A 23382-nucleotide genomic window follows, 5' to 3' on the forward strand; every position below is an offset into this window, starting at 1 on the left:
AGTCATTCTAAAGTCATTAGTCATTCTAAAGTCATTAGACATTCTAAAGTCATTAGTCATCCTAAAGTCATTAGTCATTCTAAAATCATTAGACATTCTAAAGTCATTAGACGTTCAAATGTCATTAGTCATTCTAAAGTCATTAGTCATTCTAAAGTCATTCGACATTCTAAAGTCATTTGACATTCTAAAGTCATTAGACATTCTAAAGTCATTAAATGTTCAAAAGTCATTAGACGTTCAATAGTCATTAGATATTCTAAAGTCATTAGTCATTCTAAAGTCTAAAGTCATTCTAAAGTCTAAAGTCATTAGCCATTCTAAAGTCTAAAGTCATTAGTCATTCTAAAGTCATTAGTCATTCTAAAGTCATTAGCCATTCTAAAGTCATTAGTCATTCTAAAGTCATTAGACATTCTAAAGTCATTAGACATTCTAAAGTCATTAGACATTCTAAAGTCATTAGATATTCTAAAGTCTAAAGTCATTAGTCATTCTAAAGTCATTAGATATTCTAAAGTCTAAAGTCATTAGTCATTCTAAAGGCATTAGACATTCTAAAGTCATTAGTCATTCTAAAGGCATAAGTCATTCTAAAGTCATTAGACGTTCAATAGTCATTAGACATTCTAAAGAAGTCTAAAGTCATTAGTCATTCTAAAGTCTAAAGTCATTAGTCATTCTAAAGTCTAAAGTCATTAGTCATTCTAAATTCATTAGACATTCTAAAGTCTAAAGTCATTAGACATTCTAAAGTCTAAAGTCATTAGTCATTCCAAAGTCTAAAGTCATTAGTCATTCTAAAGTCATTAGACATTCTAAAGTCATTAGACGTTCAAAAGTCTTTAGACATTCTAAAGGCATAAGTCATTCTAAAATCTAAAGTCATTAGCCATTCTAAAGTCTTTAGTCATTCTAAAGTCATTAGACATTCTAAAGTCATTAGACATTCTAAAGTCATTAGATATTCTAAAGTCTAAAGTCATTAGTCATTCTAAAGTCATTAGATATTCTAAAGTCTAAAGTCATTAGTCATTCTAAAGTCTAAAGTAATTCTAAAGTCATTAGTCATTCTAAAGTCTAAAGTCATTAGTCATTCTAAAGTCTAAAGTAATTCTAAAGTCATTAGTCATTCTAAAGGCATTAGACTTTCTAAAGTCATTAATCCTTCTAAAGGCATTAGACATTCTAAAGTCATTAGTCATTCTAAAGTCATTAGACATTCTAAAGTCATTAGACATTCTAAAGTCATTAGTCATTCTAAAGTCATTAGATATTCTAAAGTCTAAAGTCATTAGTCATTCCAAAGTCTAAAGTCATTCTAAAGTCATTAGTCATTCTAAAGGCATTAGACATTCTAAAGTCATTAATCCTTCTAAAGGCATTAGACATTCTAAAGTCATTAGTCATTCTAAAGTCATTAGACATTCTAAAGTCATTAGTCATTCTAAAGTCATTAGACATTCTAAAGTCATTAGACATTCTAAAGTCTAAAGTCGTTAGCCATTCTAAAGTCATTAGCCATTCTAAAGTCTTTAGTCATTCTAAAGTCATTAGACATTCTAAAGTCATTAGACATTCTAAAGTCATTAGACGTTCAATAGTCATTAGACATTCTAATATAATATAATATAATAATAATAATAATATAATAATATAATAATATATGCCATTTAGCAGACGCTTTTATCCAAAGCGACTTACAGTCATGTGTGCATACATTCTACGTATGGGTGGTCCCGGGGATCGAACCCACTACCCTGGCGTTACAAGCGCCATGCTCTACCAACTGAGCTACAGAAGGAAGTCATTAGTCATTCTAAAGTCATTCGACATTCTAAAGTCATTCGACATTCTAAAGTCATTCGACATTCTAAAGTCATTCGACATTCTAAAGTCATTAGACATTCTAAAGTCATTAAATGTTCTAAAGTCATTAGACGTTCAATAGTCATTAGACATTCTAAAGTCATTAGATATTCTAAAGTCTAAAGTCATTCTAAAGTCTAAAGTCATTCTAAAGTCTAAAGTCATTAGCCATTCTAAAGTCTAAAGTCATTAGCCATTCTAAAGTCTAAAGTCATTAGCCATTCTAAAGTCATTAGCCATTCTAAAGTCATTAGCCATTCTAAAGTCATTAGACATTCTAAAGTCATTAGACATTCTAAAGTCATTAGACATTCTAAAGTCATTAGATATTCTAAAGTCTAAAGTCATTAGTCATTCTAAAGTCTAAAGTCATTAGTCATTCTAAAGTCATTAGATATTCTAAAGTCTAAAGTCATTAGTCATTCTAAAGTCATTAGATATTCTAAAGTCTAAAGTCATTAGTCATTCTAAAGTCTAAAGTCATTCTAAAGTCATTAGTCATTCTAAAGGCATTAGACATTCTAAAGTCATTAATCCTTCTAAAGGCATTAGACATTCTAAAGTCATTAGTCATTCTAAAGGCATAAGTCATTCTAAAGTCATTAGACGTTCAATAGTCATTAGACATTCTAAAGAAGTCTAAAGTCATTAGTCATTCTAAAGTCTAAAGTCATTAGTCATTCTAAAGTCTAAAGTCATTCTAAATTCATTAGACATTCTAAAGTCTAAAGTCATTAGTCATTCTAAAGTCTAAAGTCATTAGTTATTCTAAAGTCTAAAGTCATTAGTCATTCTAAAGTCATTAGACATTCTAAAGTCATTAGACATTCTAAAGTCATTAGACATTCTAAAGTCATTAGATATTCTAAAGTCTAAAGTCATTAGTCATTGTAAAGTCATTAGATATTCTAAAGTCTAAAGTCATTAGTCATTCTAAAGTCTAAAGTAATTCTAAAGTCATTAGTCATTCTAAAGGCATTAGACTTTCTAAAGTCATTAATCCTTCTAAAGGCATTAGACATTCTAAAGTCATTAGTTATTCTAAAGTCATTAGACATTCTAAAGTCATTAGACATTCTAAAGTCATTAGACATTCTAAAGTCTAAAGTCATTAGTCATTCTAAAGTCATTAGATATTCTAAAGTCTAAAGTCATTAGTCATTCCAAAGTCTAAAGTCATTCTAAAGTCATTAGTCATTCTAAAGGCATTAGACATTCTAAAGTCATTAGTCATTCTAAAGTCATTAGACATTCTAAAGTCATTAGTCATTCTAAAGTCATTAGTCATTCTAAAGTCATTAGACATTCTAAAGTCATTAGACATTCTAAAGTCTAAAGTCGTTAGCCATTCTAAAGTCATTAGTCATTCTAAAGTCATTAGTCATTCTAAAGTCATTAGACGTTCAATAGTCATTAGACATTCTAAAGAAGTCTAAAGTCATTAGTCATTCTAAAGTCTAAAGTCATTAGTCATTCAAAAGGCATAAGTCATTCTAAAGTCATTAGACGTTCAATAGTCATTAAACATTCTAAAGAAGTCTAAAGTCATTAGTCATTCTAAAGTCTAAAGTCATTAGTCATTCTAAAGTCTAAAGTCATTAGACATTCTAAAGTCTAAAGTCATTAGACATTCTAAAGTCTAAAGTCATTAGTCATTCTAAAGTCTAAAGTCATTAGACATTCTAAAGTCATTAGTCATCCTAAAGTCATTAGACGTTCTAAAGGCATTAGTCATTCTAAAGTCATTAGACATTCTAAAGTCATTAGACATTCTAAAGTCATTAGACATTCTAAAGGCATTAGACATTCTAAAGTCATTAGACATTCTAAAGTCATTAGACATTCTAAAGTCATTAGACATTCTAAAGGCATTAGACATTCTAAAGTCATTAGTCATTCTAAAGTCAGTAGAGACTTCTCCAATTTTACAATATGGTCCCTCCTCCTTCAGGTACCAACTCCCAGAAATCTAGTTCAGCCGTCCCCCCTGGGCCTCCAATCTATGTGGACCTGGCCTACGTGCCCAACCACTGCAGTGCCAAGAATGTGGACCAGGAGTTCTTCAAGCGGGTGCGTGCTGCGTACTACGTGGTGAGCGGCAACGACCCGGCCGGTGGAGAGCCTAGTCGTGGTGTCCTGGATGCCCTTTTGGAGGGCAAGGCCACATGGGGCTCCAATCTACAGGTGCTTGCTCTATTTCTTTCCCTTAGTCTCTCTCTGTCTGCATACATGCAGGCTCGGCTGATAAGTGAATGTTTGACTTTTCTCCACATTGTTAGTTAATTTTGTTTGGACTTTTCTCCACATTGTTAGTACATTCTGTTTGACTTTTTTTCACATTTCATTTTCTACATTTTCCTAAATTTGTCTTGACTTTTCTCCACATTTCCATTTAGCCTGTGTTTTCTCATTGTGAAGACATTCTGCACCACTGCTAATCTCAGGACCCAGAGGGATATATTCAGAATCACTGATATGAATCACTTGTAAAATGGACTTGGTAGTGTAAACAGATGCTTGACAATGCTTTAGACAATGTATGCCATTGTTTACAGCCACTGAGACGAACATCATTATTTGAGCATTTAGATTGTGAATGTTACAATGTACACTACCGTTCAAAAGTTTGGGGTCACTTAGAAATGTCCTTGTTTTCCATGAAAACATACATGAAATGAATTACAAAATGAATAAGAAATATAGTCAAAATGTTGACAAGGTTATAAATAATGATTTTTAATTGAAATAATAATTGTGTCCTTCAAACTTTGCTTTTGTAAAGAATCCTCCATTTGAAAAAAGTACAGCCTTGCAGAACTTTGGCATTCTAGTTGTCAATTTGTTGAGGTAAACTGAAGAGATTTCACCCCATGCTTCCTGAAGCTCCTCCCACAAGTTGGATTGGCTTGATGGGCACTTCTTACGTAGCATATGGTCAAGCTGCTCTCACAACAACTCAATAGGGTTGAGATCCGGTAACTGTGCTGACCACAGGGTATGGCATGGCGTTGCAAAATGGAGTGATAGCCTTCCTTCTTCAAGATCCCTTTTACCCTGTACAAATCTCCCACTTGACCACCACCAAAGCACCCCCAGACCATCACATTGCCTCCACCATGCTTGACAGATGGCGTCAAGCAGACCTCCAGCATCTTTTAATTTTTTCTGCGTCTCACGAATGTTTGTATTTGTGATCCGAACACCTCAAACTTAGATTTGTCTGTCCATCACACTTTTTTTTCAATCTTCCTCTGTCCAATGTCCTGTGTTTCTTTTGTCCATCTTAATCTTTTATTTTTATTGGCCAGTCTGAGATGTGGCTTATTCTTTACAACTCTGCCTAGAAGACCAGCATCCCAGAGTCGCCTCTTCACTATTGACATTGAGACTGGTGTTTTGCGGGTACTATTTAATGAAGCTGCCAGTTGAGGACTTGTGAGGTGTCTATTTCTCAAACTAGACACTAATGTACTTGTCCTTTTGCTCAGTTGTGCACCGGGGCCTCCCACTTCTCTTTCTATTCTGGTTAGAACCAGTTTGTGCTGTTCTGTGAAGGGAGTAGTAGACAACGTTGTACGAGATCTCTAGTTTCTTGGCAATTTGTCACATGGATAGCCTTCTTTCACAAAACAAGAATAGACTGATGAGATTCAGAAGAAGGTCTTTGTTTCTGCCGATTTTGAGCCTGTAATCGAACCCACAAATGCTGATGCTTCAGATACTCAACTAGTCTAAAGGAAGCTCGAACAACATAATAGCAAAAGGGTTTTCTAATGATCAATTAGCCTTTTAAAATGATAAACTTGGATTAGCTAACACAACGTGCCATTGGAACACAGGAGTGATGGTTGCTCGTAATGGGCCTCTGTACACCTATGTAGATATTCCATAATAAATCATCTGTTTTCAGCTACAATAGTCATTTACAACATTAACAATGTCTACACAGTATTTCTGATCAATTTGATGTTATTTTGATGGACACAAAAAAATAAAAATAAAATATAATATATATATAATATATATACACTGCTCAAAAAAATAAAGGGAACACTAAAATAACACATCCTAGATCTGAATGAATGAAATATTCTTATTGAATACTTTTTTCATTACAAAGTTGAATGTGCTGACAACAAAATCACACAAAAATTATCAATGGAAATCAAATTTATCAACCCATGGAGGTCTGGATTTGGAGTCACACTCAAAATTAAAGTGGAAAACCACACTACAGGCTGATCCAACTTTGATGTAATGTCCTTGAAACAAGTCAAAATGAGGCTCAGTAGTGTGTGTGGCCTCCACGTGCCTGCATGACCTCCCTACAACGCCTGGGCATGCTCCTGATGAGGTGGAGGATGGTCTCCTGAGGGATCTCCTCCCAGACCTGGACTAAAGCATCCGCCAACTCCTGGACAGTCTGTGGTGCAACATGGCGTTGGTGGATGGAGCGAGACATGGATTCATTTGGATTCAGGTCTTGGGAACGGGCGGGCCAGTCCATAGCATCAATGCCTTCCTCTTGCAGGAACTGCTGACACACTCCAGCCACATGAGGTCTAGCATTGTCTTGCATTAGGAGGAACCCAGGGCCAACCGCACCAGCATATGGTCTCACAAGGGGTCTGAGTATCTCATCTCGGTACCTAATGGCAGTCAGGCTAACTCTGGCGAGCACAAGGAGGGCTGTGCGGCCCCCCAAAGAAATGCCACCCCACACCATGACTGACCCACCGCCAAACCGGTCATGCTGGAGGATGTTGCAGGCAGCAGAACATTCTCCACGGTGTCTAGAGATTCTGTCACATCTGTCACGTGCTCAGCGTGAACCTGCTTTCATCTGTGAAGAGCACAGGGCACCAGTGGCGAATTTGCCAATCTTGGTGTTCTCTGGCAAATGCCAAACGTCCTGCACGGTGTTCGGCTGTAAGCACAACCCCCACCTGTGGACGTCGGGCCCTCATACCACCCTCATGGAGTCCGTTTCTGACCATTTGAGCAGACACATGCACATTTGTGGCCTGCTGGAGGTCATTTTGCAGAGCTCTGGCAGTGCTCCTCCTGCTCCTCCTTGCACAAAGGCGGAGGTAGCGATCCTGCTGCTGGGTTGTTGCCCTCCTACGGCCTCCTCCACATCTCCTGATGTACTGGCCTGTCTCCTGATAGCGCCTTAATGCTCTGGACACTACGCTGACAGACACAGCAAACCTTCTTGCCACAGCTCACATTGATGTGCCATCCTGGATGAGCTACACTACCTGAGCCACTTGTGTGGGTTGTAGACTTCGTCTCATGCTACCACTAGAGTGAAAGCATCGCCAGCATTCAAAAGTGACCAAAACATCAGCCAGGAAGCATAGGAACTGAGAAGTGGTCTGTGGTCCCCACCTGCAGAACCACTCCTTTATTGGGGGTGTCTTGCTAATTGCCTATAATTTCCACCTGTTGTCTATTCCATTTGCACAACAGCATGTGAAATGTATTGTCAATCAGTGTAGCTTCCTAAGTGGACAGTTTGATTTCACAGAAGTGTGATTGACTTGGAGTTACATTGTGTTGTTTAAGTGTTCCCTTTATTGTTTTGAGCAGTGTATATATATATATACATACAGTGTGGCAAAAAAGTATTTAGTCAGCCACCAATTGTGCAAGTTCTCCCACTTAAAAAGATGACAGAGGCCTGTAATTTTCACCATAGGTACACTTCAACTATGACAGACAAAATGAGAAAACAAAATCCAGAAAATCACATTGTAGGATTTTTAATGAATTTATTTGCAAATTATGGTGGAAAATAAGTATTTGGTCAATAACAAAAGTTTATCTCAAAACTTTGTTATATACCCTTTGTTGGCAATGACAGAGGACAAACGTTTTCTGTAAGTCTTCACAAGGTTTTCACACACTGTTGCTGGTATTTTGGCCCATTCCTCCATGCAGATCTCCTCTAGAGCAGTGATGTTTTGGGGCTGTTGCTGGGCAACACAGACTTTCAACTCCCTCCAAAGATTTTCTATGGGGTTGAGATCTGGAGACTGACTAGGCCACTCCAGGACCTTGAAATGCTTCTTACGAAGCCACTCCTTCGTTGCCCGGGCGGTGTGTTTGGGATCATTGTCATGCTGAAAGACCCAGCCACGTTTCATCTTCAATGCCCTTGCTGATGGAAGGAGGTTTTCACTCAAAATCTCACGATACATGGCCCCCTTCATTCTTTCCTTTACATGGATCAGTCGTCCTGGTCCTTTGCAGAAAAACAGCCCCAAAGCATGATGTTTCCACCCCCATGCTTCACAGTAGGTATGGTGTTCTTTGGATGGAACTCAGCATTCTTTGTCCTCCAAACCCGACGAGTTGAGGTTTTACCAAAAAGTTATATTTTGGTTTCATCTGACCATATGACATTCTCCCAATCTTCTTCTGGATCATCCAAATGCTCTCTAGCAACCTTCAGACGGGCCTGGACATGTACTGGCTTAAGCAGGGGGACATGTCTGGCACTGCAGGATTTGAGTCCCTGTGTTACTGATGGTAGGCGTTTGCTAATTTGGTCCCAGCTCTCTGCAGGTCATTCACTAGGTCCCCCCGTGTTGTTCTGGGATTTTTGCTCACCGTTCTTATGATCATTTTGACCCCACGGGGTGAGATCTTGCGTGGAGCCCCAGATCGAGGGAGATTATCAGTGGTCTTGTATGTCTTCCATTTCCTAATAATTGCTCCCACAGTTGATTTCTTAAAACCAAGCTGCTTACCTATTGCAGATTCAGTCTCCCCAGCCTGGTGCAGGTCTACAATTTTGTTTCTGGTGTCCTTTGACAGCTCTTTGGTCTTGGCCATAGTGGAGTTTGGAGTGTGACTGTTTGAGGTTGTGGACAGGTGTCTTTTATACTGATAACAAGTTCAAACAGGTGCCATTAATACAGGTAACGAGTAGAGGACAGAGGAGCCTCTTAAAGAAGAAGTTGCAGGTCTGTGAGAGCCAGAAATCTTGCTTGTTTGTAGGTGACCAAATCCTTATTTTCCACCATAATTTGCAGATAAATGCATAAACAAATTTTGCAATGTTTTGTCTGTCATAGTTGAAGTGAACCTATGATGAAAATTACAGGCCTCTCTCATATTTTTAAGTGGGAGAACTTGCACAATTGGTGGCTGACTAAATACTTTTTTGCCCCACTGTGTGTGTGTATAGATATATATATTTCAAAAACAAGGATAGTTCTAAGTGACCCCAAGCTTTTGAACAGTAGTGTAATTGTCAATGTTGTTCAATGTTCCAACTGGGAATATTGCAACAAAAACTGGTTGCAAATAACATCAGTATGACACATTTTGTGACATCATAGTCCAGCTGTTTACTGGGTGTACTGTAACATGACATTTTGTGACATCATAGTCCAGCTGTTTACTGGGTGTACTGTAACATGACATTTTGTGACATCATAGTCCAGCTGTTTACTGGGTGTACTGTAACATGACATTTTGTGACATCATAGTCCAGCTGTTTACTGGGTGTACTGTAACATGACATTTTGTGACATCATAGTCCAGCTGTTTACTGGGTGTACTGTAACATGACATTTTGTGACATCATAGTCCAGCTGTTTACTGGGTGTACTGTAACATGACATTTTGTGACATCATAGTCCAGCTGTTTACTGGGTGTACTGTAACATGACATTTTGTGACATCATAGTCCAGCTGTTTACTGGGTGTACTGTAACATGACATTTTGTGACATCATAGTCCAGCTGTTTACTGGGTGTACTGTAACATGACATTTTGTGACATCATAGTCCAGCTGTTTACTGGGTGTACTGTAACATGACATTTTGAAAAACGTTAATTTAGCATCCAACAAAAAAAACACATCTTAATCAGACGCCAGACGTCTTAAAAATACATTTCCTGGTTCGTTATAAATCTTCTTATGACACATTATTTACCAGAAAAAAAAGACGTTTTATGACGTTATGCTGCCTGATTTTGCCGGCTCGGCTGATTGCTTGATCAATGTATTGGTGAATTTGACTTGATACATGTCCTCCATCTCTAACCTAGGTGACTCTGATCCCTACTCATGACACAGAGGTGACACGGGACTGGTACCAGCAGACGCACGAGAAACAGCAGGACCTGAACATCATGGTCTTGGCCAGTAGCAGCACAGTGGTCATGCAGGATGAGTCCTTTCCTGCCTGCAAGATTGAGTTCTAAGTTCTGCACCCGTTGCTATTTTACCTTCCTCTTCCTCATCCGTGCTACTCTTTATCCTCCCATATGTAAGACTCCATTGCATTTGCTGTCGTATTCGGCATGTGCACTGGCTTCCAACTAGTCAGTGTTATCTGATAACAGCTACGGTATGTCAGGCAGAAGCATAGCTAAAGTACAGGGTACATGGTAGCTGTACAAAGGTGTGATGTATATTTTTTTCAATTATGCTTTCCATTTAAACAACATACTTGCATGATTAAAAACGCCTCTTTATTAGATTTGATCTTAAACAATATTGTTTTGTTTTCCTTCACATATAACCTCTCCAACGTGCACATATTGTGATCACACACATCATCTGTGATGAGGATCATTCTCCAAACTTATTTCAGCTTTCAAATCACTGTACTGCACCTCAAATCCACATCTAAATGGACAACACTTTCCAGTTTTGTCTGGCGTTTTTGGGGCATCTAGTGCCTAATGCTCCATTAAGATTGTCCACAGTGATGTCACATTCAACATGTGAAACTTCAACACTCTTACTTATTGTCTTAAACTCAACAGAGAAATACAAAATGAAAATAAAATGTATAAATTGCTTATCCAAAGGGCCAAAGTAAGTGCCAAAACAGTCTTGAGGTAAGACAGTGGCTGTGTCCCAAATCTGGCTTGCCTACTACTTCCCTAAACAGTATACTGCGTACTAATTGAACTACATACTACAATGTACTTAGTAAAAAAAATGTATGCAGCAAGCAACAAATATGAACATAATGCGAAGGCATCAAACGTGTTGTCGCACTTGTCCCCCCGTCATTTGGTCATCTGATTATCAGCTGGTGTCGAACCAGCACGGGTGTGAAAAAAAAACCCAGATTCACTTCCTCAATAGTGTGTAGTAAATTCTACCAGACGAACAGCCTAAATAAGTATGACATCTAGGCATTTCATGAATACTCGATTATCGAAATTTCACATACTCAAACGACCTACTATTTAGGATGCAAGTATGGATATTCGGACACGGGCAGTTAACGCTCTGCAAAATAAGTTGAAAACCGTTACGAGATTAACAGTTACTTGATCTCGCTTGTACGCAGACTACACACAATGTTGTATAATGGTAGTAGCTTCGTAAGTCTCCTAAATCAGACTACATACAATGTTGTATAATGGTAGTAGCTTAGTAAGTATCCTAAATTGAGGCTTTGTTTTCGATATATAAGACATTACTCCTGTTGGGAGATATTACGTAAGAGGCAGCTCTAGATGCTGTACCATTTGACTTTCTCAGTACTCTTAACTACGTCAACTGGTGTTACAGAGGACTATTACCACATTGCTTGTCGTGAGGCTTTAGGAGGGGCCTGAAAGTGCTACTTTCAGTTTAAATAACTAGCTAGCTTTTATGAATTATTTTTCCTCAGTAGCTGAAGCATGATTCTTGCATTTAGCTCAGACTCCTCCCTCGAGGAAGTAGAGTTATTTTTTATTTTTTGACCGTGTGTCTAGTCCTTGCAGTCTCCAAGTAGGGAGTAGCCTAAAAACATGTTCCAATACTTTACCGTTTGGCTGTGTGTTTGCTAATATGAACATTACACTGTAGGCACCGGGCAAAGAGATGGTTCTCTTGTATTTGCTATATTTGTGCTGGATATAATGGTTCTTTATCAATATATGAAGCAGTGGAGGCTGCTGAGGGGAGGGACGGCTCATAATAATGGTCGGAACAGAGTGAATGGAATGGCATCAAACACCTGGAAACAATGGAAACCATGGAAACAATGTGTTTGATGTATTCAATAACATTCCACTGACTCCGCTCCAGTCATTACCTCGAGCCAGTCGTCCTGTGATCTGAAGCCATTATCATGGTCTTTGTTGGTATGTTGATATGTTGATACATGGAGAGATTGTGTTATAACACATTAGAGGAGGATGTTTAAATGAATGCAGCTGACTGGTTGAGACAGAGGCAACCGAGATGAATGTATTACGTTTGATGTTTTCTCCCGTTTTCAGTTCAATTATACTGTCTGTATGAAACTATTTAATGAATTGATGGAAACTGCATCGATTTTCCATGGCGAATGTAGCCATTAGAGTCTACTCCGTCCCACTAAGACAGGATTGTGTGGAGGTTGTGTGAGTGTTCTTGTGGGGGGGGGGGGGGGGGACATGACTGCGGTGGTAGACAATCGCTCTCATGTGCCTTCTGGTTGGGGTATATCGATCAAGTGAGAAGGGTTACTTTTATAGTAGGCATTGTGGAGAGGGGAACCTGGATCCAGGGATAACACAATAAACTGTGGAGAGGGGAACCTGGATCCAGGGATAACACAAGAAACTGTGGAGAGGGGAACCTGGATCCAGGGATAACACAAGAAACTGTGGAGAGGGGAACCTGGATCCAGGGATAACACAAGAAACTGTGGAACCTGTGGATAACACAAGGAACTGGGAGAAACCTGGATCCAGGGATAACACAAGAACTGTGGACTGTGGATAACACAAGGAACTGGGGGGGAACCTGGATCCAGGGATAACACAAGGAACTGTGGAGAGGGGAACCTGGATCCAGGGATAACACAAGGAACTGTGGAGAGGAACCTGGATCCAGGGATAACACAAGGAACTGTGGAGAGGGGAACCTGGATCCAGGGATAACACAAGGAACTGTAGAGAGGGGAACCTGGATCCAGGGATAACACAAGGAACTGGATCCAGGGATAACACAAGGAACTGTAGAGAGGGGAACCTGGATCCAGGGATAACACAAGGAACTGTGGAGAGGGGGACACTTTAGAATATCAAACAAATCCATAGTTGTTGTCCAGGAATAGTGCATCTAGTCTGATCCATGTGGATGGATGCTGTATCCTGTATACACACAGTTGGTAGGCGAAAAGGTCATTAGCCAGCTTAGCCAGCACATTTAGCCAGCACATTTTAGATTCAGTTTCTTATCGGTTTATTGCTGGTTAGCATTTGTCCCCTATCTTAAAGTGCCGCCCAGAAAATGCATCAGACAATAACGTGGTCAAAGGGGAGAAGAGGAGCTTAGGAGCTGTGGGGCTGTGGTTCTAGTGAGAGAAGCACACATGTTATTTACATTTTCATTCAGCGTTCTTTTACCATAACGTGGACTATGGTAGCCTTTGATTTTAGAATAGGTGGCTAGAGCAAACGCTCCATACTGTATGTGAAGACGTTCCAACAATAACGCAAGGTAGATATTTCTAATAAAATTAAATTAAAAAAATACTTTTCAACCCTAAGATTTATGAAACAAACATGAATGTGATGTTGTCGATTGTAGTGGATAGAGATGTGGCACGTGTACCACAGGTCTTACGAGTAGGATGACGTTTTGTGTTGTAGTACGTGCTTGAGTGACACACACACAGAGACGGGGACAACATAGTGTGTCTTAAAGGTGTTTGTGGTGGGTAACCAGAGGTGGAGATACTTACTTTGTCGCACTGCTCATCTGAACTCATTACAAAACGTGATTCAGATTTGCATTAAATTCCATAGAGATTATAGAGTCACTTTTTTGATTGTTTTGCGTTTTATTGTACTTTTCTGGTAGTTATTTTGTAGTTTTATTAGTTAAATTTAATTCATGAATAAATGATCAGTATTAAACTTTTTATTTTATTGATTTAAATTGTTTTTCAATATTTCAGTTACATGTAGAACTAACAATTATGATTGTCTCTTTTGTTTACATTTCTTAGATTGTATTTTTGAAAAGACTGGCTAAAAATGTATTTTATAAGCGTCTGATTTTCAGCATTATTTTTTGCTTAGTGATTCTTAAACGTAAGGTGTTTCTGTTTAGAGCTGCTGTGTTGTGTGTTTGGGGCTCCTGGCTTGAGGCCAGAGAGAGTGGACTGGGTGGGGCAGACAGAGGTTGCTGGAGAGTCTGTCTATGATATCCTTTACATCAAACTGCAAGAGGAACATTCTCTCCCTCTATTGGATCCAGAACCTAACGGAGTCTCCTCTTCGGCTAAACCCATAAAGACACAGTCTGTAGCCATCTTGCACTAGCCTGAGAACAGTGCCATCTTTGTCCTGTTTTTTTCCTTCTGAACTTACTCAAATGTACGCTGCTATAATAGGCTGCAGGACAGCTTCCCCCAGGTCTGTTCCTAGCCCGGCCCACTCTCTGACTAGCAACGCGACAGAGCCAGTCGGACTCGCGGCTCCGGCTGAATGGTTTCTTTCAGTATTATTGAGATACTCACTTTTGTTCGCTTTAGAGTCAGTATGCTTGTCATGTTGATTAATAGGAAGGTCAGAATAGCTGCTACGCTGAGTGAGAGCATCTCTATCCCCCGGAGGATAGAGATGGAGGATGTTTATCAAATAGCTGTGTATGAGCAACTACATTTCCCGGGATAGAGGGGCCACACTAAGCCTACGACAGGTTGTCAGTGATGGTATAAATACATGGCTTTGGATATATTACAATGTCGTCACAACTACTGTTTCTAAACGGATCATATCAATCTAAGTCTCTCTACCCCTTTTTGCCACTATGGCAGGTACAGATCTAGTACAGGGAAGGTCAGAGGGAAATCTGAACCAGGCTCAAGATTGGCTGTTTAACATATACTGTCTATGACATGGGTTTTCTGAATGGGCTGATATGATGTATTGTCCTCAAGTCTGACTTAAGTCTGAGTTTTGTTTTAAGTTGTGGTGGAGCATCTTGGTGGTTTGATTCCAAATACCCAGCCTTAGGATCAAGCACCCTGGGGCCTTGGCAGATGGCTGTGAAATACTAAATAAAAAATAATATACAAAATATGACTTTGCAGAATGCACTAAACCTGAAATAATACTATTGATACAGTTGGTACTGTACTGAATGCTGCTGGACAAAAAAACCCAAACAGAACAGAATTGTACACAAATATCTAAGAGATATATCAGTGGAGGAAAGCCTAAGGAAGAGACAGACTACTTTATTCAGATTTAATTTCTAGAACAATGATTGTAACTCAAAACAGATAGTACAGTTTATTCATATTGCAGTGGCTGTTGTTTCATTTGCGGTTCTGTCCCAAGAGGAGAAAACTGTCATTTATGACAACACAAAGACTCGGTGTCCCATACAACCAGAAACATACTTACAATAACACAGAAACTAACTGCAGCTGAAACTTTCCTGAATATGACTTGAAAACACATTGGAGACAGAAGAAAATAACAAATGAGTCAAATGAAAGATACATGTACATGTATGTACTGTACACAACTATGTATATACACCTTAAAACAATCTAAATAGATATGTTATGAAACGTAATGATCCTACTTGTTATTTTAGCAGATATTAATCAAGTGTATGATCAAAACTTCCCAAGCCTTGAACAAAGAAACATAGCCAATGCTAACTAGGTAGCTACAGATGAAAAATAAACGTCTTTCAGTTTCATTTCCATTCTCCCAACTTTCTCATCATAAAAAGATTTTAACTCTTTTGAACATTGTCCCATCTTATCTCTCTGCATGTGAACTATTTGGTTATAATCCTGAATGTAATTGTTTATTAACATGAAAATGAAAACAGGAAATGCTCTTTTAAAATGGTATATTTGAAACAGCTGATTGTTTAACTGGTACTGGGATGGCATATATTATTACCGTGCTGTGCTTGACTGTTTTACCCTAAGATGTTGTTATAATAAAAAATGTTGTAGTTCTTCGGTCTTTGTCACTGTATTAATCTTAGTTCTGTTACTATCTTCAGTGCAATTGTAGAAAATTCTCTCTCTCTCTCTCTCTCTCTCTCTCTCTCTCTCTCTCTCTCGCTCGCTCTTTAAATCTAAAATGCAAAACTACAACTAGGCCTACCGCAGATTAATTGTAAAAGGGAAACAGCCTGGTGATCACCAATAAAAATGCATTTATTGAAATCAGACCACGAGCCTCTTGTTGTTTTGGGATCTTTCTCTTTCATGTGAGTCAGTTTTGTGTTGTGACTCCTATGTAAACAAAGGGGGAGGGGCATATGCAGACTAAAAGGAACACATTGTGAAAGATTTATTAGCCCAAAAATGTAGCCAAATGTAGAAATTAATGAAATAACTATGAAAACATTGTACTCTGAGGCTGTCCTAATATGGACACCATACATTATATGGACACCAAACAATGAATTCCTTCACAAATCCATTCAGGTTGAAATGTTTGAGGAAGGGATAGTATAGAGAGAATTGATGATAGTGTAGGATATTATAGATTAGGATAGTATAGAGAGTATTGATAGGGTATTATAGAGTATTGGTAGGATAGTATAGGATACTATAGATTAGGATAGTATTGTAATGGGTCCTATGTGTAGCTGGTGTAGAGAGTCAGGCGCAGGACAGCAGATATGAGAAATCAATGTACTTTTAATCAAAATGTCAAATATACAAAGTAACAAATACACGCACACCATGACAGACTGAAAATACAATAAACAATCACTCACAAAAAACTATGGGGCAACATAGGGTTAAATAATGAACAAGTAATTGTGGGTTTGAAATCAGGTGTGTAAAACAAAGACAAAACAAATGGAAAATGAAAAGTGGATGGCCGGTGACGTCAACCTCCGAACGCCGCCCGAACAAGGAGAGGGATAGACTTTGGCAGAAGTTGTGACAAGTATAGAGTATTGGTAGGGTAATATAGAGTATTAGTAGGATCATATAGAGAATTGTTAGGGTAATATAGGATATTATAGATTAGGATAGTATAGAGTATTGGTAGGATAATATAGAGTATTGGTAGGATAGTTTAGTATAATATAGATTACGATAGTATAGAGAGTACTGGTAAGCTAATATAGAGTATTGATAGGATAGTAAAGGATATTGTAGATTTGGATAGTATAGAGAATATTGGTAGGATAGTACAAGATATTATAAACTCAGGAAAAAAAAGAAACGTCCCTTTTTCAGGACCCTGTCTTTCAAAGATAATTCGTAAAAATCCGAATAACTTCACACATCTTCATTGTGGGTTTTAACACAGTTTCCCATGCTTGTTCAATGAATCATCAACAATTAAAGAACATGCACCTGTGGAACGGTCGTTAAGACACTAACAGCTTCAGCCTGGACTGAGGGCTTATAGGCCTGTTGTAAGGCAGGTCCTCACCATACATCACCGTAAACAACGTCACCTATGGGCACAAACCCACTGTCGCTGGACCAGACAGGACTGGCAAAAAAGTGCTCTTCACTGACGAGTCGCGGTTTTGCCTCACCAGGGATGATGGTTGGATTCGCGTTTATCGTCGAAGGAATGAGCGTTACACCGAGGCCTGTACTCTGGAGTGGCATTGATTTGGAAGTGGAGGTTCCATCATGGTCTGGGGCGGTGAGTCACAGCATCATCGGACTGAGGTTGTTGTCATTGCAGGCAATCTCAACGCTGTGCGTTACAGGGAAGACATCCTCCTCTCTCGTGTGGTACCCTTCCTGCAGACTCATCCTGACATGACCCTCCAGCATGACAATGCCACCAGCCATACTGCTCGTTCTGTGCGTGATTTCCTGCAAGACAGGAATGTCAGCGTTCTGCCATGGCCAGCGAAGAGCCCGAATCTCAATCCCATTGAGGTCATCTATAAGTCTTTGCTAGGTAAAGCCCCACCTTATCTCAGCTTACTGGTCACCGTAGCAGCACCCACCCGTAGCACGCGCTCCAGCAGGTATATTTCACTGGTCATCACCAAAGCCAACTCCTCCTTAGGCCGCCTTTCATTTAACATTTACATTTAAGTCATTTAGCAGACGCTCTTATCCAGAGCGAATTACAAATTGGTGCATTCACCTTATGATATCCAGTGGAACAGCCACTTTACAAGAGTGCATCTAAATCTTTTAAGGGGGGGGGGGTGAGAAGGATTACTTTATCCTATCCTAGGTATTCCTTAAAGAGGTGGGGTTTCAGGTGTCTCCGGAAGGTGGTGATTGACTCCGCTGTCCTGGCGTCGTGAGGGAGTTTGTTCCACCATTGGGGGGCCAGAGCAGCGAACAGTTTTGACTGGGCTGAGCGGGAACTGTACTTCCTCAGTGGTAGGGAGGCGAGCAGGCCAGAGGTGGATGAACGCAGTGCCCTTGTTTGGGTGTAGGGCCTGATCAAAGCCTGGAGGTACTGAGGTGCCGTTCCCCTCACAGCTCCGTAGGCAAGCACCATGGTCTTGTAGCGGATGCGAGCTTCAACTGGAAGCCAGTGGAGAGAGCGGAGGAGCGGGGTGACGTGAGAGAACTTGGGAAGGTTGAACACCAGACGGGCTGCGGCGTTCTGGATGAGTTGTAGGGGTTTAATGGCACAGGCAGGGAGCCCAACCAACAGCGAGTTGCAGTAATCCAGACGGGAGATGACAAGTGCCTGGATCAGGACCTGCGCCGCTTCCTGTGTGAGGCAGGGTCGTACTCTGCGGATGTTGTAGAGCATGAACCTACAGGAACGGGCCACCGCCTTGATGTTAGTTGAGAACGACAGGGTGTTGTCCAGGATCACGCCAAGGTTCTTAGCGCTCTGGGAGGAGGACACAATGGAGTTGTCAACCGTGATGGCGAGATCATGGAACGGGTAGTCCTTCCCCGGGAGGAAGAGCAGCTCCGTCTTGCCGAGGTTCAGCTTGAGGTGGTGATCCGTCATCCACACTGATATGTCTGCCAGACATGCAGAGATGCGATTCGCCACCTGGTCATCAGAAGGGGGAAAGGAGAAGATTAATTGTGTGTCGTCTGCATAGCAATGATAGGAGAGACCATGTGAGGTTATGACAGAGCCAAGTGACTTGGTGTATAGTGAGAATAGGAGAGGGCCTAGAACAGAGCCCTGGGGGACACCAGTGGTGAGAGCGAGTGGTGAGGAGACAGATTCTCGCCACGCCACCTAGTAGGAGCGACCTGTCAGGTAGGACGCAATCCAAGCGTGGGCCGCGCCGGAGATGCCCAACTCGGAGAGGGTGGAGAGGAGGATCTGATGGTTCACAGTATCGAAGGCAGCCGATAGGTCTAGAAGGATGAGAGCAGAGGAGAGAGAGTTAGCTTTAGCAGTGCGGAGCGCCTCCGTGATACAGAGAAGAGCAGTCTCAGTTGAATGACTAGTCTTGAAACCTGACTGATTTGGATCAAGAAGGTCATTCTGAGAGAGATAGCGGGAGAGCTGGCCAAGGACGGCACGTTCAAGAGTTTTGGAGAGAAAAGAAAGAAGGGATACTGGTCTGTAGTTGTTGACATCGGAGGGATCGAGTGTAGGTTTTTTCAGAAGGGGTGCAACTCTGGCTCTCTTGAAGACGGGAGGGACGTAGCCAGCGGTCAGGGATGAGTTGATGAGCGAGGTGAGGTAAGGGAGAAGGTCTCCGGAAATGGTCTGGAGAAGAGAGGAGGGGATAGGGTCAAGCGGGCAGGTTGTTGGGCGGCCGGCCGTCACAAGACGCGAGATTTCATCTGGAGAGAGAGGGGAGAAAGAGGTCAGAGCACAGGGTAGGGCAGTGTGAGCAGAACCAGCGGTGTCGTTTGACTTAGCAAACGAGGATCGGATGTCGTCGACCTTCTTTTCAAAATGGTTGACGAAGTCATCTGCAGAGAGGGAGGAGGGGGGAGGAGGAGGATTCAGGAGGGAGGAGAAGGTGGCAAAGAGCTTCCTAGGGTTAGAGGCAGATGCTTGGAATTTAGAGTGGTAGAAAGTGGCTTTAGCAGCAGAGACAGAAGAGGAAAATGTAGAGAGGAGGGAGTGAAAGGATGCCAGGTCCGCAGGGAGGCGAGTTTTCCTCCATTTCCGCTCGGCTGCCCGGAGCCCTGTTCTGTGAGCTCGCAATGAGTCGTCGAGCCACGGAGCGGGAGGGGAGGACCGAGCCGGCCTGGAGGATAGGGGGCATAGAGAGTCAAAGGATGCAGAAAGGGAGGAGAGGAGGGTTGAGGAGGCAGAATCAGGAGATAGGTTGGAGAAGGTTTGAGCAGAGGGAAGAGATGATAGGATGGAAGAGGAGAGAGTAGCGGGGGAGAGAGAGCGAAGGTTGGGGCGGCGCGATACCATCCGAGTAGGCGCAGTGTGGGAAGTGTTGGATGAGAGCGAGAGGGAAAAGGATACAAGGTAGTGGTCGGAGACTTGGAGGGGAGTTGCAATGAGGTTAGTGGAAGAACAGCATCTAGTAAAGATGAGGTCGAGCGTATTGCCTGCCTTGTGAGTAGGGGGGGAAGGTGAGAGGGTGAGGTCAAAAGAGGAGAGGAGAGGAGTGGAAAGAAGGAGGCAGAGAGGAATGAGTCAAAGGTAGACGTGGGGAGGTTAAAGTCGCCCAGAACTGTGAGAGGTGAGCCGTCCTCAGGAAAGGAGCTTATCAAGGCATCAAGCTCATTGATGAACTCTCCGAGGGAACCTGGAGGGCGATAAATGATAAGGATGTTAAGCTTGAAAGGGCTGGTAACTGTGACAGCATGGAATTCAAAGGAGGCGATAGACAGATGGGTAAGGGGAGAAAGAGAGAATGACCACTTGGGAGAGATGAGGATCCCGGTGCCACCACCCCGCTGACCAGAAGCTCTCGGGGTGTGCGAGAACACGTGGGCAGACGAAGAGAGAGCAGTGGGAGTAGCGGTGTTATCTGTGGTGATCCATGTTTCCGTCAGTGCCAAGAAGTCGAGGGACTGGAGGGAGGCATAGGCTGAGATGAACTCTGCCTTGTTGGCCGCAGATCGGCAGTTCCAGAGGCTACCGGAGACCTGGAACTCCACGTGGGTCGTGCGCGCTGGGACCACCAGATTAGGGTGGCCGCGGCCACGCGGTGTGGAGCGTTTGTATGGTCTGTGTAGAGAGGAGAGAACAGGGATAGACAGACACATAGTTGACAGGCTACAGAAGAGGCTACGCTAATGCAAAGGAGATTGGAATGACAAGTGGACTACACGTCTCGAATGTTCAGAAAGTTAAGCTACGTAGCAAGAATCTTATTGCCTAAAATGATTTAAACTTTCCTTCCAGTTCTCTGCTGCCAATTACAGAAACGAATTGCAAAAATCGCTGGAGCTGGAGACTCATCTCCCGCATTAACTTTAAGCATCAGCTGTCAGAGCAGCCCATAGATCATTGCCCCTGTACATAACCCATCTGTAAATAGCCCAAACAACTACCTCAGCCTCATATTGTTATTTATTTGCTCCTTTGCACCCCAATATCTCTACTTGCATTTTCATATTCTGCACATCTATCACTCCAGTGTGTCATTGCTAAAATGTAATTATTTCACCACTAAGGCCTATTTTTTTGCCTTACCTCCCTAATCTTACCACATTTGCACACACTGTATACAGTGCCTTGCAAAAGTATTCGGCCCCCTTGAACTTTGCGACCTTTTGCCACATTTCAGGCTTCAACCATAAAGATATAAAACTGTATTTTTTTGTGAAGAATCAACAACAAGTGGGACACAATCATGAAGTGGAACGACATTTATTGGATATTTCAAACTTTTTTAACAAATCAAAAACTGAAAAATTGGACGTGCAAAATTATTCAGCCCCTTTACCTTCAGTGCAGCAAACTCTCTCCAGAAGTTCAGTGAGGATCTCTGAATGATCCAATGTTGACCTAAATGACTAATGATGATAAATACAATCCACCTGTGTGTAATCAAGTCTCCGTATAAATGCACCTGCACTGTGATAGTCTCAGAGGTCCGTTAAAAGTGCAGAGAGCATCATGAAGAACAAGGAACACACCAGGCAGGTCCGAGATACTGTTGTGAAGAAGTTTAAAGCCGGATTTGGATACAAAAAGATTTCCTAAGCTTTAAACATCCCAAGGAGCACTGTGCAAGCGATAATATTGAAATGGAAGGAGTATCAGACCACTGCAAATCTACCAAGACCTGGCCGTCCCTCTAAACTTTCAGCTCATACAAGGAGAAGACTGATCAGAGATGCAGCCAAGAGGCCCATGATCACTCTGGATGAACTGCAGAGATCTACCGCTGAGGTGGGAGGCTCTGTCCATAGGAGAACAATCAGTCGTATATTGCACAAATCTGGCCTTTATGGAAGAATGGCAAGAAGAAAGCCATTTCTTAAAGATATCCATAAAAAGTGTCGTTTAAAGTTTGCCACAAGCCACCTGGGAGACACACCAAACATGTGGAAGAAGGTGCTCTGGTCAGATGAAACCATTATTGATATTTTTGGCAACAATGCAAAACGTTATGTTTGGCGTAAAAGCAACACAGCTCATCACCCTGAACACACCACCCCCACTGTCAAACATGGTTGTGGCAGCATCATGGTTTGGGCCTGCTTTTCTTCAGCAGGGACAGGGAAGATGGTTAAAAATAATGGGCAGATGGATGGAGCCAAATACAGGACCATTCTGGAAGAAAACCTGATGCAGTCTGCAAAAGACCTGAGACTGGGACGGAGATTTGTCTTCCAACAAGACAATGATCCAAAACATAAAGCAAAATCTACAATGGAATGGTTCAAAAATAAACATATCCAGGTGTTAGAATTGCCAAGTCAAAGTCCAGACCTGAATCCAATCGAGAATCTGTGGAAAGAACTGAAAACTGCTGTTCACAAATGCTCTCCATCCAACCTCACTGAGCTCGAGCTGTTTTGCAAGGAGGAATGGGAAAAAAATTAAGTCTCTCGATGTGCAAAACTGATAGAGACATACCCCAAGCGACTTACAGCTGTAATCGCAGCAAAAGGTGGCGCTACAAAGTATTAACTTAAGGGGGCTGAATAATTTTGCACGCCCAATTTTTTGGTTTTGATTTGTTAAAAAGTTTGAAATATCCAATAAATGTTGTTCCACTTCGTAATTGTGTCCCACTTGTTGTTGATTCTTCACAAAAAAATACAGTTTTATATCTTTATGTTTGAAGCCTGAAATGTGGCAAAAGGTCGCAAAGTTCAAGGGGGCCGAATACTTTCGCAAGGCACTGTATATACTTTTCTATTGTGTTATTGACTGTACATGTGTTTATTCCATGTGTAACTCTGTGTTGTTGTATGTGTCGCACTGCTTTGCCTTATCTTGGCCAGGTCACAGTTATAAATGAGAACTTGTTCTCAACTGGACTACCTGGTTAAATAAAGGTGAAATTAATATAACAATATTCAACAACTGAGACATAAACTGTACAAGTTCCACAGACATGTGACTAACAGAAATTGAATAATGTGTCCCTTAACAAAGGGGCGGGGGGGGAAGTTAAAATCAAAAGTAACAATCAGTACATGGTGTGGCCACCAGCTGCATTAGGTACTGCAGTTGCAT

General features: G+C 41.2%; 1 protein-coding gene across 6 annotated transcripts in view; it reads left to right on the forward strand.

The window, feature by feature from the left end:
* The window catches only part of LOC124037516 (microtubule-associated protein 1B-like), a 107884-nt gene extending 96311 nt beyond the window's left edge, over positions 1 to 11573 (forward strand). For all 6 annotated transcript variants that reach the window (XM_046352298.1, XM_046352295.1, XM_046352297.1 and 3 more), the window contains 2 exons: positions 3821 to 4053; positions 9934 to 11573. In XM_046352298.1, the coding sequence (XP_046208254.1) occupies positions 3821 to 4053; positions 9934 to 10089 (389 nt within the window). In that variant the 3' untranslated portion in view covers positions 10090 to 11573. The remainder of the gene's footprint in view (positions 1 to 3820; positions 4054 to 9933) is intronic.
* The last annotated feature ends 11809 nt before the right edge of the window (positions 11574 to 23382 follow it).

This window comes from Oncorhynchus gorbuscha, linkage group LG06 (assembly GCF_021184085.1).
Source record: "Oncorhynchus gorbuscha isolate QuinsamMale2020 ecotype Even-year linkage group LG06, OgorEven_v1.0, whole genome shotgun sequence".
NCBI classification, from domain to species: Eukaryota; Metazoa; Chordata; class Actinopteri; order Salmoniformes; family Salmonidae; genus Oncorhynchus; species Oncorhynchus gorbuscha.